General features: G+C 39.7%; 1 protein-coding gene across 1 annotated transcript; it reads right to left on the minus strand.

Annotated features, from left to right (window-relative positions):
- Positions 1 to 208: 208 nt before the first annotated feature.
- On the minus strand, positions 209 to 8,085 carry hrh1 (histamine receptor H1). Its single transcript, XM_023799620.2, has 2 exons — positions 7,506 to 8,085; positions 209 to 4,020 (listed from the first exon to the last, which is right to left on the minus strand). The coding sequence occupies exon 2, from the start codon at positions 3,937 to 3,939 to the stop codon at positions 2,320 to 2,322; it is 1,620 nt and encodes a 539-aa protein (XP_023655388.1). The 5' UTR covers positions 3,940 to 4,020; positions 7,506 to 8,085; the 3' UTR covers positions 209 to 2,319.
- Between the last annotated feature and the right edge of the window lie 7,593 nt (positions 8,086 to 15,678).

The raw sequence follows: 15,678 nt of genomic DNA on the forward strand, positions 1-15,678 counted from the left end.
AACACTTCAGAGAACCACTGTCTGTGAACTCAGTTCATCACTGCATCCGCAAATGCGGGATGAAACTCTACCATACAAAGAAGAAACCAAATCTAAACATGATTCTGACTTCTCTGAGCCCTTAGTCATTTAAGATGGACTGAGGCAAATTGGAAAAGAGTCCTGTGGTCTGACAAATCAAAATTTCAAATTATTTTTGTAAATCATAGACACTGCGTCCTCCTGGCTAAAGGGGAGAGGGACCATTCAGCTTGTTATCAGCAGACAGCTCAAAAACCAGACAACGCCTTTTAACAGAAGGCTTTGTATATTGCAGCAAGACAATGCCAAACCGCACTCTGCGAATATTACAACAGCATGGCTCAGTAATAGAAGAGTCTGGGTGATAGATTGCCCTGTTTGCAGTCCATATCTGTCACCTATTGAAAACATTTAACGCATCATGTAAAGAAAAATATGAAAAAGGAGACCCTGAACCACTGAGCAGTTGAAGTCCTATATCAGGAAGGAATGAGACAACATTTCACTTTCAAAACACCAGCAACTGGTGTCCTCAGTTCCCAAATGTTAACAGAACATTGTTAAAAGAAAAGGCCATGAATCACAGTGGTAAACATTCCCCTGTCCAAACTTTAAAAAAATGTGTTGCTGGTATCAAAATCAAAGTTAGCATGCGTCATAAAAAAAAATAAAATCTCAGTTTCAATATTTGATTTGTTGTCTTTGTTCTATTTTCATTTAAGTACAGGTTTATACGATTTGTTAATCAGTGCATTCTATTTTCATTTACATTTTATGCAGTGTCTCAACTTTTTTGGAAACAGTGTTGCATTTATGTATTTTTTGTGCATTAAACAAGACCTCTCTATAAATTATCCAACAGTTAATTACTGTGATTATGGTGCCATCACCATTGCTTAAAAGATGAAAAACCAAAAGTCAAGCAAACAATAAAGACTTTGAAAAACTATATAAACCATTCCTTTTCATTTTTGATATGTGAATACAGAAGTAGTTACTAATCAAGTAACACTCCAAATGGTCAAGTTAGTTAACAAGTGGAAATTGAGCAGAACTAACGACTTTGGAAATGATCCAACTGACTACAGATACTGTTTTGGAGAAAAACAATTTGGGATCAAAACAAGATGATTAAAAATGTTTGGTCAGATATTCTGATCCAGCTGAATATAAAATTATACACTGGCTGGCCTTAATGACTTTAATATTTCGTTGGACCACCTTTAGCTTTGATTGTGGTGCACATTTGTCAATGAATTGTTTCCACGTGCTTATGCAACATCTCAACATTTTTTTTCATCCAGATTTACATTAATTTCTCATCAAGATCTTGTATTGATAATAGGTAAGTTGAACCACCCCGTTGAGTGTCATCTCAAAGACTTTCATTCAGGTTAAGGTCTAGATCTAGGTCAAGACTCTGCAGTGGCCAATTCACGAGTGAAAAAGGTTCCTCATGCTCCCCGACCCACTCTTTGACAATTCGAGCCTGACTAAACTTGGCATTATCGTCCAGGAAAATGCCCGTACCATTTGGAAAGGAAAAATCCATTGATGGGATAACCTGGCCATTTATTAGATTCAGGAACTCAGCTGACTTTACTTTATCAGGTATAACATTGTTGAGCTGTAATAATGATCCAGCCATTGGCTCTTAAGTACTTGCTGATTTAAATTCAAACGGCAACTTTTTTTTGGCCAGGCACTGCATAAAATGTTCATTCATCGATCCATCATTTTTGAGTAAGTGCTCATCAGCTTAGGGATGTTGTGATTTGAGGTTGAACCACAGACATTTTTTTTCATCCAGATTTGCATTCATTTCTTATCAATATCTTGTGTTGATAATAGGTAAGTTGAGCCACCCTGTAAAGTCTTTCTTAGCACATCTCAAAGACATTCAATGAGGTTAAGGTCTAGGTCAGGCTATGACATGATTCTTACAGATACTCAACAACAGTAATTTACTTCTCTTCTGAGTATGGGAGGAAACAAAAAGTCAATATATACTAGGTTCAAAGCTATAACAATGCTGTATGTGTGAGGCAACATCAGGACTCACAGACTCTTCAGTAAATATAAAACAATTTGGTCTAATTAAGTCTGCAGTTTCAGAAGAAGGGATGAATTGATAATATCAAATATCTCATGGTTCCACGCTGTAATACATATTTATTATCAGTTTAGAGTACAATTGAACACTTGAAAACACAAAGCAATTACATTTTATGAGGAAGAAAGTCACCAGGAACCTGGAATGAACATATCAATTATGAATGCACATTTTGAAGGTCTCCACTAGTGCATGTGAAGTAAACTTTTAAAAACCCGCTTGAAATTCTCATTGCAGAGCGGGTAGATGAATGGGTTCAGGGTGGAGTTGAAGTAGCCGAGCCAGATAGTGAACATGTGGAGGTCATGGTGGACACACGTCTTGCAGAAGGCCATCACCATGAAAGTGACGAAGTAGGGGATCCAGCACACCAGGAAGGCGGCAATGATGAAGCCAAGCTGCTTGGCCGCCTTGCGTTCCTTGTAGGCTCGCAGGTTCTGAATGCACTGTTTCGACTGGGCGCAGAACTTCTGCCATGACTGCTTCAGGGTTTGCACGTTTGTCGAGTCCAACTTCAGGTCAGTCCCCGGAGGCCAGGGAGAGGCCACAGGGTGGTGGAAATCACCGTGGCAAACGACGGCAGCATACCTCTGCACATCAGACATGTGGGTTATCTCGCAAACCCCAGACACAGAGTTTGGAGACGACAGGTTGCAGTCATTGACAGACACAAACATTTTTGGGACCTTGTCATCGTCCGACTGCAAAATGCCAAGGGGCAGAGAGGACAGCCTCAGTGGTGTTTCAGCTCCTTGGTCTTCCGCAAGACAGGAAGAGGAAGGGACATGTTTTTCTGTATCTTTTACAGATTTTTTAAAGTGCTTTGGAACAGTAAATAGTGACGTCTGATAGCAACATTTATTGATCTTTTTCTCTGACCAGGCTTCATCTGTCTTAGCATCACCATCCATGTCCTTTGAATAGCATGGCTGACCTAAGCTATACTGATCTAGCAGATCGTCAACATTGGAATAATCCGGTGGGGTACTTTGTTCAGTTTTGGCGGGGTTAAACTTGAGACTCTTCCTTGAGAGTTTACGCTTTTGTTTAATCCCGTGTCTCTTTATTGAATCCTTTAGTTTCTGAATGCATTGCCTCTGTTTGTAATGTTGCCTTACCACCATATAGATCCTTATGTAAAACCAGAGCATCAGCAAAGACGGAACATAAAAATTCAAAATGGCTGTCAAAACTTTGAACCAGGTGACGAAGCGGAAGTCCGTATCGCATTTATTCTCTGTCTCTGGTTTCGGGTTAGAGTCAGAGAAGAACCGCCAACCCAGAATGGGGATAATCCAAGTCATGGATAGAAGCCATGCTCCAGCGATCATCAGAATGGCTCTGCCTCTGGTACGGTACTGCAGGTACTGGAGTGGCTGGAGGACGGAGCGGTACCGGTCCAAACACAGAATGAACAGGCTGAAGATGGAGGCGGTGCTGGCGACGTAATCCATGACCAGCCAGAACTGGCAGATTATGTGGCCGAGTCTCCACTTGTCCTCCAACAGGTAGATCAAGTTGAGTGGCATGACAGTGGCGCCGACAATGAGGTCGGCCACAGAAAGGCTCACGATGTACAGGTTCCCCACGGTGTGCAACGTCCGCTCCTTCTTCACAGCGTAAAGCACAAGGACGTTCATGACTACTGTCAACAGGGACACCGTTCCGAGGAAAATGCCCAACAGTGCATTGTTCACATGAAGGTTGAGCGATCCGGGATGAATCCGTGCTCCAGCCCCAGTCTGGTTTTCCGCAGTGTCCTTTACGTAATTGTCAGTTAAGAGATGTCCTGATGTTGGCTCCATCCAGACGCTCGCTGTGGAATCCTCACATGGTGTCCCGTGATTGGCAAGTGGCAGGATCCAAAGTTTCGTGAAGACGCTCTTCTGGAAAATATACATTATATACAAAAATATACATTATTGTACTTTGTAAAACAGGGAGTGCTGTAATTTAGTGATACTTTATTAATCCCCGTGGGGGAAATTCTCTTTTCGCCTACCCCGTCTTGCTCTCCATGAGCGACACAGATGTCAGGCACATACACAGCATATACTGTATATACGGTTCATTTGTAAATAAGAAATTTGAACTTGAAATTGACCTAAACACATTTAGTCATTTTGGAGGTCAGAGACTAGACTTTCAATGTTAAATATATTAAGTGATGAATCGTCATCTCATATCCATCTCAAATCCAGCGAGGATCCACTTAAAAATTAATATTGAATAAAATTTTGATTTGGCAGGCGCTGGAAGTTGGCAAGGTCAGAACCATGTTGATCAAATTGTCCTTTTTAAGGAACAACGGGACTTAATGGAAATCTGAGCAAAAACAGAATGTCCTCTAAGTCCTCTGTAAGTTTTCTTCTAGTGTACATAATTAAGTATTAAGCCATTTGTATTAAGAGTACCTTGCAACCATTTTATTAAATTGCCTCCCTCCAGACACAACCTGGAATCATACATAATACAGAAGTAATCCTATTTAATTAATTTTGCACAAAGCCTTTCTTATATGTCCAGAAAACAGATCTAACCTTCCCGACTAGAACTGTCACTGTTACATGACAACATTTATGCTCCTCGATATAATCCACTTGAAAACATTTCTTCACTAGCACTCTGATGGCATAAGAGAGTGATGACTTGTGTCACTTTCCCTGAAAGCGTCAGAATGGGAATGTTCTACAAGAATCTTGTGCCGATTAAATCCTTAAGGATGTTTTTTTTTTTTTCTTGTTTGCTGAACTCTTCAAAAGCATACTGAGAAGGACACCAACCCAGTCAAGGGGCCACCAGCCGCGCAATGCATAGGGGTCGCAGTTTAAGTGCCATATCATCTGTATGGCAATACAGACGCTCCTCTACTTACGAATGAGATACGTTCTGAACGGCCGTTCGTATCTTGAATTGTTCGTAAGTCGTTATTCAACATCATTTTAAGGGTATACGCAAGTACAAAGAACTAGGATGCTGGGAGTCCGCACGCTACGCTGCTACATGGTGGGAGTAGCGGGCTGAAGTCGTACTACCCGGAATTGGCACGCAGAAAAAAAAATTGATGTTGCGGACAGGAAATGGGAGCCCAAGGAACACAATTTGGACTTACAGTCCTCTTCGTTCGTATGTCTGAAAGTTCGTAAGTAGAGGAGCACTTGTATTAGTTAAAACATTGGACAGTGAATAAGAGCAGGTAGTTAGTTCTACTGTTCAAAATTTTATCCAAAATAAAATGCAATGAAGCAGTCTTTTACACTCCAAAGTCATTCCATTATATGGAACAAAGTGCTGCTGTTTTTTTGTGTACCTAATTTAAATGTCAATATAAACCTAATGTTTAATTAAATCTTTCAACTGCATCTGTCAGACCTTATAACGTAAACACTGATTAAACTCTGAGCATGTCTAAAGTGACCATGTGAAATTTGATCCACTCATGGTGACTGCCGAGAATTAATTTTTTTTTGATTAAGGGGATTCCACCTGAACTTCCAATCATCCATCTTCTAACAATTTTCCTTGGCAGGGTTGGGGGGGGTGGGCAGTTGTAGGGCCTATTTAAAGCATCATAGGTCAATAGGCTGGGACAGACTCTGAACAGGGCGCCAGTCTATTCTTGAACTTGATATGATTTCTCTTTACTTTGGTCATGACAATTTATATTAGATACTGATTTATGTTGTATGCATAATAGCATTAACACATGCCTTTTGTTTCCAGTTGTGCAAGATGCAGGTGGCAGGTGGCAGTCACATACAGTTCCCAGTGAGATGTCATCTATTCTGCAATACTCAAACTTCTCATTTACTGGAAAATGAGGACTTAAATACCATCAAACAAACCCTCACTTTAAATGTAAATGTCATTATGTAGGTGATATGCTCCGAAAGATTAATAATTTTGATGGGCAGATCACCAGGAATTCCTTTTGCAGGTCCTTTGGACATTAGATGTAGTGGCAATATGCAGATGTTGCATAATTTGCACAACTGCATCTATTTGCACACACACACACACACACACACACACGTATACACACAGTATGCAGTCTATAGATACTAAATCTTAAGATGAAAGGAACAGAAGTTCCTTTTTAGTCTTTTTTTTTTTTGAGGTATGGTGATTCACCTCAAGTGCGTATCTCTAAACAGAGATAATGCCAAATTGGCTTGTCCGTATGTGCAATATATCAGCTCACATCTTGCCCTTGAGTTGGATTATGTGTAGCAGCTGCTGCTGAATAAATACTTCATTTCAGAATATATACTGTGCTGCGGGGGAATCTGATGGTGCTGTGAGAGACATTCAGCTGTATTGTGAATGGTTTTGATCACACTATACCAATGAGGTACATCTTTAGAAACCCTTTCTCCACCAAGGACACCTTTTCTATACAAACACTGCATCAGAAATACAATTGGTCCCTTGCATTTACAAGACGATCTGAAACTCAGCATGGTTGATAAATTAGGATTCTATAAGTAATAACAGTATAGAAATAGTTACATTGATCTGTAAAGGTCTTACACCCAGCAATGGCACTGTATATATTATACACACAGAGACACAGAAACATATATACACACACACAGAAACACACACATACATACACCTTCCATGCACTTCCATGATTTTCCTTCTGAATAAGGGGGGAGGAGCCGGGGGGTAAATACACACCTGTGTCACCGTTACATATTCTGATTAAAGATAGGCTATACAAACAGGCTTTAACATCGGCTTTTACGTTTCATAGGAAGTGACAATCAAAGAGTACTTAAGCTTACAGTACGAGTCGCGCTGTTGGATCGCCTTGCATTGCACCGAAATGTAGACTCGTTCAGAAATACTATATGTTTGTTTTATATCAGACAGGCGTGTAATCAAGCACAATTAACCGCTTAGAGTAATTTTGAAAAGTGAGCACATAATCCAAAAACAAAATGACACGGTGCAACTATAGATAAATCTGCACGACAAAAAACATTGCAGAATAACAATGCAATACATCACTGGTTTCTTGACCAGTAATACCTGTTGAATCGGCTACTCCAAACAGTTTAATATAGCATTCCGAAGTACCTGCTACGCGTTTAACTTCAAACAAAAACATTCAAAGTGGGCTTTGTAATTCTTTTTAAGTTACACTACTATCCTGTAATGCTTCAAGTGATCATGTAAGTCGTATTATTATGAGCGCGTAGGGTAATATTCACTATAATTAAATACTTCCTAGGAAAAAAAGCATCTAAAGGAATTATTAAAAGATAAGCACCACTACGTTTGTTAGTCTGTAAAAAGGACAGACCTTAATTAATAATTGCGTATAATGTAAAAAGATCGAATATATACAAAATGTGGCGTAACTTACCTCGATGGAGTCTAAGCTATCCGGTAAGTGCGGGAGAGGATTCAGCGTCAAAGAGCCGAGCCGCAGCAGCAAAGCGCCCGCTGGTTAATAAGAGGCACGCAGTTTCCCAGCGCTTCACGGCATGTGCGAAGCGATCACACCCACTGACTCCGATACCCACACGCCTCGACACCCGAACCTTTCCATCGCATTTCCCTATCTCCCAGTCTGATTTGCCAACTTGCGGGAAAAAAGCAAAATATTTCCGATAAACACGGGGAAGTTCATAAGGTGTCTTCTCATAACATACTAAAGTTGCATCTTCCCATATATTACACAAGGTTTACTAAGTAACACCTGACTTCATGAGAAAGACGCTATATCAGACGAGGACCTTTACTAATGCTTTGAAGAAATCCGCAAGTGTTGACGTGCAGTTAGGAGTCACTTCCGTTAGGGGAGCTTTTACGCGTGTTTAATGACAGCTGCCTATGCATTTTCGGATCTCCTGGAGTCTGAATGAAACAGACCCCCCCCCCCCTTTGGCGTTTTTTCTTCTTTCGCAAACAGATGCAGAGGAGAGAAAGATTCGCGTCTTCAGTAGCTTCATCCAATCAGCCGTCTCACCCAATTACCATAGGCTACATGAGACGGGGATGGCATTAGTCGACCACGAGCACGAGCTACTTTATCTAGTTTAATGGGTCCCTCTTTCAATACCTCACTTGTCTCTGCGAAATTAGTTGATAACAATAGTTTTCACCATCAGACTGGCATCACTTGGAAACAATAGCATAATAGCTTAATGGAACAGAACATAAAAATCTCATAAATACGATCATAAAAAAGATATTTATCAGTATTTCCGTTCATGATCATTATCATGTTCACATGTTCATTAAAACAGTGAGCCGTGTCTGAATTTCAAGTTACTAAGGGCGGTGATTAAAAATAGCCTGCGTTTAAATGAACCGCATTCAGAGCATTCCTGATATGTCCCAAATGACATCATCACAGCTCGATGAAACAGGATGGAATCACGTTTAGCTCATAATTTAAAATATTCTACAACAAAAACTAAATCAGTCATTGTGTACATCAGTTTATTAGTTATCATGTGTATTTATGATCACAGTCCTAGAAGTGCAGTACTTTCCTTGTTGTGTTACCACTTTAAATCAATAGGCCTACAAAATAAAGTAAAAATGGGATCAAAAAGTTATTTATATTTGATACGGATATTGTAGCCTACGCATCCTGCAATTTTTTTAAACATAACATGTAAATAAAATGTAAAAATTCGTTTAAATGGCTCATCACTACAAGTAATATTCTTGCTTATTCATTTGTAATGCATTAAAGTATCAACTTATTCACGGATTGTTGCTCAAACACGCCATGCCTCTAGAAGAGTCTCCATAGTAGGCCTAAATTAAGCTTTGGCAACAGACCGGTAAGTGAAATAACTCAAAATACAAAAACAGGGGACAGAGTCCCCTGGATGTGTATATGCACTAGAGCACTGGATGTGTATGCACTACAGACTGGATGTGTGTGCACTACAGAAATGATGTCTGGTCAGAGATACTAATGAAAATTAACATTAAAATTGATGAAAATGTGATTTTAGCGCAAAACTAAACATTTTTATCAAACCGTTCACTTTGAATGTTTTACGAAATTCTGGGACAGTAAGAAAAAAAGGTTAACTCTGGCAAGATGCGATTCGGACATAAGGAGGCGAAGCTCGGCTCTCCCCGGACTCTACCAGAGTCTGCTACCGTAGGTGTAATCATATAATAACGTATTCACTAATTTTCAAATGAATATTAGCAAAGCAGTTGTGAAGAGCCAATATTTTCCAATATCCAGTATTCCAACAAACTCGACGCAGTTAGGTTACAAATTACCCCCCAGAAAACAAAGTAATAATGCTATGTAATACAAATGTGACAGGCGTGGCCTAATGCACTTTGCTGCATTATTAATTAAAGTTCTCCTCCTATTTCCGCTCATATTTGTGGGAGCAAAACACAAAGAATTAAGTGAAACATTTAAGTGAATAGCACAAATAAGCACGTTTTCTCGGCTATTCCTTTGTTTAATAGTGACTTCCTTTCCCTTTTTTGCTTTAAGAGCAAGAACAGTGTGCTCGTCTTTCTTTTGAATATGCATATCAATTAGCGGTCTAATATCTCCAGCAGTAATGAATTATGCGGGAATAATTCACAATGTTGTTTGGGGGTTCACAAAAATAATTATTTCTCCATCAGATCGTGCCCGCTAAGTGTTCCCCGCCTTTTCTGTGAGCGAAATACACAGAAATTAGGGCAGGTTGATCAGATGGAGTGTGGTGAAACCTTAATTTAAATGATAATGATTTATTGGCAAAATACAGTTACTTTAAAAACCGTGTAGCAAACAACAATACAGCAATCGGTCTGAGCCCAGAGACACAGGCTGGTGGGGGTGGAACCTGGGCTGGGGGTAGAGTATTTTTAACCATTCAACTCACCGTAGGGGGCGGGGCTGAATCTCGCTGGACAGGATAAGCCCATTTTCAATAACCACTTGTCTTATCTAATACAGGGTCAGGGTAGGACACACAGGACAACACACAGTGGACACTTTGGAAGGTAATAGTTTCTCACATTATTATTTTTTTTAACTCACCTAGATTGCACAATCCGTTTCACTGGTTAATAGACTGTTCAATAACAATAACAGCAACAGCAATAGGTAGAGATTGATACACACACACACACACACACACACACTTTTCCATTTATTTCATAAACTGCAGATGTTTTATTCCTGTTAAACATTTGGGAAGCTGGAAACTATAAATGAAAATGAAAATAGAAGTAAAATAAAACAAGTTTCCTTTATAACGTGAAAAGAGTATGTAACAGTGCATGTCTGGCATCCTAGTAACTGGTTGTGTGGTGATGGCATAATCAAATTCTAGGCTGTCCTTTAACTTTGAATGAACAGTTAATTGTATCACCCCACAAAACAAAGCAGTATTTAGTGTGCTTTGCAGGAAGAATGCCTCAAATTTTCTCTGCTGTTATAACTGTTAGAGGTTACTTTGATGAAACAAGGTATGATTTTTTTTGTTAATAAAGGTACTAAAATGGTGAATATACTGTAAATGCATTTGTTAGCAAAGAATGAGTGTATTTTTAGTAAATGTTAAGTGAACAACAGTAAATGTAGAAAATCTCAGTGGGTGCAAAAACTTTTGACTGGCGGTATATACACCCAAAGTAAAACACTGGGCAATGTTTCATTTTCTTGGGAAATTTTGCCATCTGCCTCTCATAGATCTACATCTTCTCCATCTCATGCTCTAACAATCAATCCCAGACAATAAACTGTGCTGACAGAAGCTTGGATGAGAACACATTTCAGATGAAGGAAGAAAAAAATGGTGATAGCTGATGACAACTGAACGGGGCAATCTGACAATTTTCCCACCATCAGACAGCAACCGAAGAGGGAAACAGGTTGGAAAAATGGAGAGTAACAAGAAGAATCTAAGCATTGCTTAGTGAGGATGTCGCAGTGAGTTACCTGGGCAACTGGTGGATTCAATATGTTGTGTTCTGACAGAGGGCAAGTCAAGTGATCACAGAGATGAGTTTATTGATTATAAAACACATACAGTACGTTAAGCCCACAAAAAAACTACACAGAATGACAGCAATAATGGCAAACATCCACAGTCAACAAATATATAATACAAATAAATATAAATAATTAAAATAAATATATAATACAAGGGAGGCATAAAGACAATTTCCCCACAGGGATCAATAAACTATCAATTTTTATTATTAATAATGTTCTGAAATGGTGCGTTCCAGTTCCAGTCATAAAATTTGTAAATATTAATTTACATAAGGGGGTAGTGGAGTGGTGAGTACTGTTGCTTCACACCTCTGGGACCAGGGTTCGAGTCTCCACCGTGGCTCTGTGTGTGGAGTTTGCATGTTGTCTCCCTGACATTGTGGGGTCTCCTCTGGGTACTTTGGTTTCCCTCCATGGCTCAAAAACATGCTGAGGTGAACTGGAGTTACCAAATCATCTGTAGGGGTGTGTGTGTGTGTGTGTGTGTGTGTGCGCCCCGTGATGGATTGGAGCCCATCCTGGCTTATTTCCTACCATGCACCCCTAGTGTGGATTGATAAGCTCTGGACAACTGTATCCCTGTATAGGACAAGCAGTTATAGAGGATGGTTGGATGGATAGATAATTTACATAGAACAATTCCATTCCTTTACTCTCTCTGTCCTACCCAATCCTGTGATTCTTAACCACACAATAACTTTCGTTACTTGCCTATGCTTTATGCAAGTTACAATGGTTATGTATTACTTTTACATTTCCTCGAATTAAGTGCTGCACTTCATGCTTAGGTTGTCCTAATTTAGTATTTAATTATTAAATGACTCGTGTTCTTATGTAAGATGCCTCAGGACGCTTTCAGTGCATTCCATGAATTAAGTCAATTCTGAAGCAGCACAGGTGACGTATCCTTGATTCTGTCCAATCCTTGGTTCTTTTGCAGAAGCTGTCTACGTCGAGTACCCTCGGTTACTGAGAGACAGGGGGACAGCGCGCATGTTTTGGGGAGTGACAGTTACAGGAGACAGGCCCATCTCCACAGCTGTAACCAATCACGATAAGCATAGAGTTTGCTTGGCATCTAGGGGTGAGAAGGGACCATCAGTTAAGTATACTTGTTAAAACTAGAGAGTGTAGTTTTGTACATTGTTCATATTACTTTCCTGGAATATCCTGAGGATAGTAACAAGAAACCCCACTCCATGCTCCAATCCCCTTGCCCAGCGGCTCTGTTGGCCAATCGGAAGAAAGAGGTTCCTTGAACGAGAGACCAGTCTTAAAGCTCTCTAATTTCATATGAACTATTGCACACCTCTTTCCCTGCTGTTACTAGGAAAGAGATTATATATCATATGTGCCTTACACATTTACAACATCTTTCAGCACCAGTCTTACACAATACAGGAAGGTAAATATGTTATGGCTTGGTGGAGACATCAGTTCTCATATAATGCCGTTATGAGGATTCATATTGTAATAATTGGGAAAGACAGCTTGTGATAAATTTCAGCCACTTTTGGTCCAAAGGCAACTGCATCTAGGAAGACAAAGAGTAAAGCTCTATAATTAGATTGAGAAGGACTTCAGCGCTCTGTCACTGAAAACAAATACTCATAGGATGTGTTTCATCAGCAGAGCTCAGACAGTATCCCCTGGTCCTTCTCCATTGTATACTGTAATCACTTGTTTATTGTATTAAAATTATTTAAATGGTCCACAGAACCTAAAAGCACAGTGCTACACAATACCATACAAATGGCTACACAAAACCACACAAATTTCCATGATATGTACATGTGTGATGCATCAGAATAATAATTTTTCTTTCTGTAATACTCAGTTGAAATCAACAAAAACTTATCATTGCACAAAAAGTTAATGACTCCACAAGGTAAACAGCCTCCTGGGTGACCTTAAGTAACATAAAGAATGACATAAAATGTTAGCATTTAAATGTAAGAAGCATGCCGCCAAACCAGACATTAAAATTGTTTGTTTGCCTGTGATTGGCTGGTGGGAGTCTGTTACTTTCTGTTGCTTTTATTTACTGCAGGCAGACTGCTTTGGCAGCTTTACCGTGTCGCTGGGAAAATCTCCCTTCCATCCAATCAGGACTCAGTGACACTGTCACTTCCTGTCTGATGATCACACTTCAGCTGCTGTTATGCTTTTCTTTTCAGCCAAACTCCAGCGCTTCTCACTCCAGTTCCCCCCCCCCCCCCCCCAGTTTGGGTGCTGGAACCGATGATACAAAATGTGGACAAACTGCTCCAAATTTTCACAGGGACAACATAACTGCTGTTTTTTTTTTAACTCTATGTGAATGATTTGATTATATACTCTTGTCGATATTCCCCCGACAGGAAACTTTATCAGTGTAACAGTGCCACTCTCCTGAATTCACTGTCCATCAAACAGAAAACCACGGGCGAATGCTCACCTAGGTTGATGTTTCCTCTTAGTTCTTTTTTTTTTTTGTAGTGGGGGGGTGGGGGGGGGGGGGTGGTGGTGGTCCTAAATGCCACATTTCATCCATGGCCCAAGGGATATAATGCACTCAGTGTGGTCGTTATGACACATAATCCAATCAGTTGTCCCTTTCATGGAGAAGCAATGGTTTTCTTGGAACAGTGATGGGCCACTTTTAAAAAATGTTCTTGGGTTCTGGAATAAAACCAGAAAACCATAGGGCAGGGGTGCCCAGCTCCAGTCCTGGGGGGCCAGAGCCCTGCACATTTTTGGGTTTCCCCTCATTTAACACACCTGATTCAACTCCTTGTGCTAATTACCACACAGCTCTTGAACTGAATCATTTATGGTGGAACCGAAAATGAACTAAGCTACACAGGGCTCCCCCCCCCCCCGGGGCTGGAGTTGGGCACCCCTGGCATAGGGCATAATAGGAGGAAAGCTTGAATACTGAGGAAGTTCTACTCGACAGAAGAAAGAAATCCTAATTCTGATTTCTAAGCTTTTAAAAGTCAGAAATTCCTAGCAAAGACATGGCAATTCATCAGTAATAGACGCTAACAAGACCGTTAACTATAGACTTCGGCAATATGAGACAAAACAATGAAATTTTGTATTAAATTAGGTACAGTAGGAGCTTCCCAAATTATGTACGGATTCTGCAAAGCTTGTGCCGATAATAGAGTTTAAATGCATTCCAATAAAAACAGCTGTGCTGTAAACACCGAACAATGTGTATATTCAGTGAGCAGCAATTTCTTCACGAATACAAACAATAAACACAAAAACAATAAATAAACAAAATTTGCCTACATTTTAAAGCTTTTAAGTGCGATTTTACAGTTTCAATAAATGTTTGGTAAGTTATTCATGTTCCGCTTTTGATAACTGCTGCAGGTAAAACAAAAACAGGTACAGGCCTACCTTATTTCAATAGCATTTGCACGGTTATTTTTAAAAGATTATGTATGACGTTACTGATCGACGCATTTTGCTTTTTTTCAGCCGAGAGCAGAGAACTAATTGCTTCACCGATATTCAATCATGGTTCAAAGATGGCATCTGCATCTGGTCATGAATCTAATCAGGTTCTTTCTATGTCATCTGCAACGATTTGCAGCTGAAGATCTTGAGCTGTTACTGACAGTGTTAGAGGACACGGGAAATACCATCCAGGGAAGATCTTAAACTGTATGACTGCAATTCACAACTCCGGAAGCCATTTGCAAAGCCTCATGCACACTTTTAGTGTAGTGCGGATGCGTAAATGTCAAATATAGTTGCACACCCAGCGCTCACTGATTGAAGAATATATATCGGATGTCGTAGGAGTATTTGTCGGGAATCGTAAACATTAGCAATATAGATTGTCCTTTATAACTTCAGTAGCTGTATATATAGCTGGAAAAACGTGTTCAAAAATGTATATTTTTCTGTGTATATGAATGTAAATAGCCTAAGAGATTTTGATATAAACGTTTTATATGTGTAACACGTGTTGTTAACATAAACGGTTTAATTATAATAATTTAGAAAAAAACTGTTACTGCCGGCACAACGTGGCGAGATGTGCGTATTTAAACGCTTTTAAACTGTTTAAATATTTTCCTTAGCTGCCATCCATGAAATCATGCGCACCCGTCTGTTCCCTCTCGGATACGAAACGACAATCTGCCGAAGTATTTCTTTACACACCAACGCATAATAACATGTTTGCATTGATGATGGGGCCACGACTAAAAATATGGCGCTTCCTGATTTTCTCTCGGTAAATATCAGTTTCTGCGCATGTAACATAGTCTACCTTATGAAGGTGTATTATATTGTTTTAGGCCTTAACATCGAAGCACTTTGTTTCCTATTTTATTCCCTGACTGTCTATTCAACTTGCCGACTATACGTGTTAATAGACACGCAAGGAATATTTCCTTTTCGTTAGAATGTTAAGATGTCCTTTCGTGCATGCGTCCATTTGTTAGGAATTAAATTGTTTGCGTTATTCATTATAAAAAAGATCCATTGTTGACGCCGATGTCTTGCATGTACTCTGTTCTAAGGTATGCACGGTAATAAAACATCGAAACTGACCACTGTA

The sequence above is a fragment of the Paramormyrops kingsleyae genome, chromosome 8 (genome assembly GCF_048594095.1).
Source record: "Paramormyrops kingsleyae isolate MSU_618 chromosome 8, PKINGS_0.4, whole genome shotgun sequence".
Taxonomy (NCBI): domain Eukaryota; kingdom Metazoa; phylum Chordata; class Actinopteri; order Osteoglossiformes; family Mormyridae; genus Paramormyrops; species Paramormyrops kingsleyae.

What these genes read in the sequence shown, in the direction of transcription:
- hrh1 (XM_023799620.2), bottom strand. Translation starts at nt 3,939, where the DNA reads ATGGAGCCAACATCAGGACATCTCTTAACTGACAATTACGTAAAGGAC.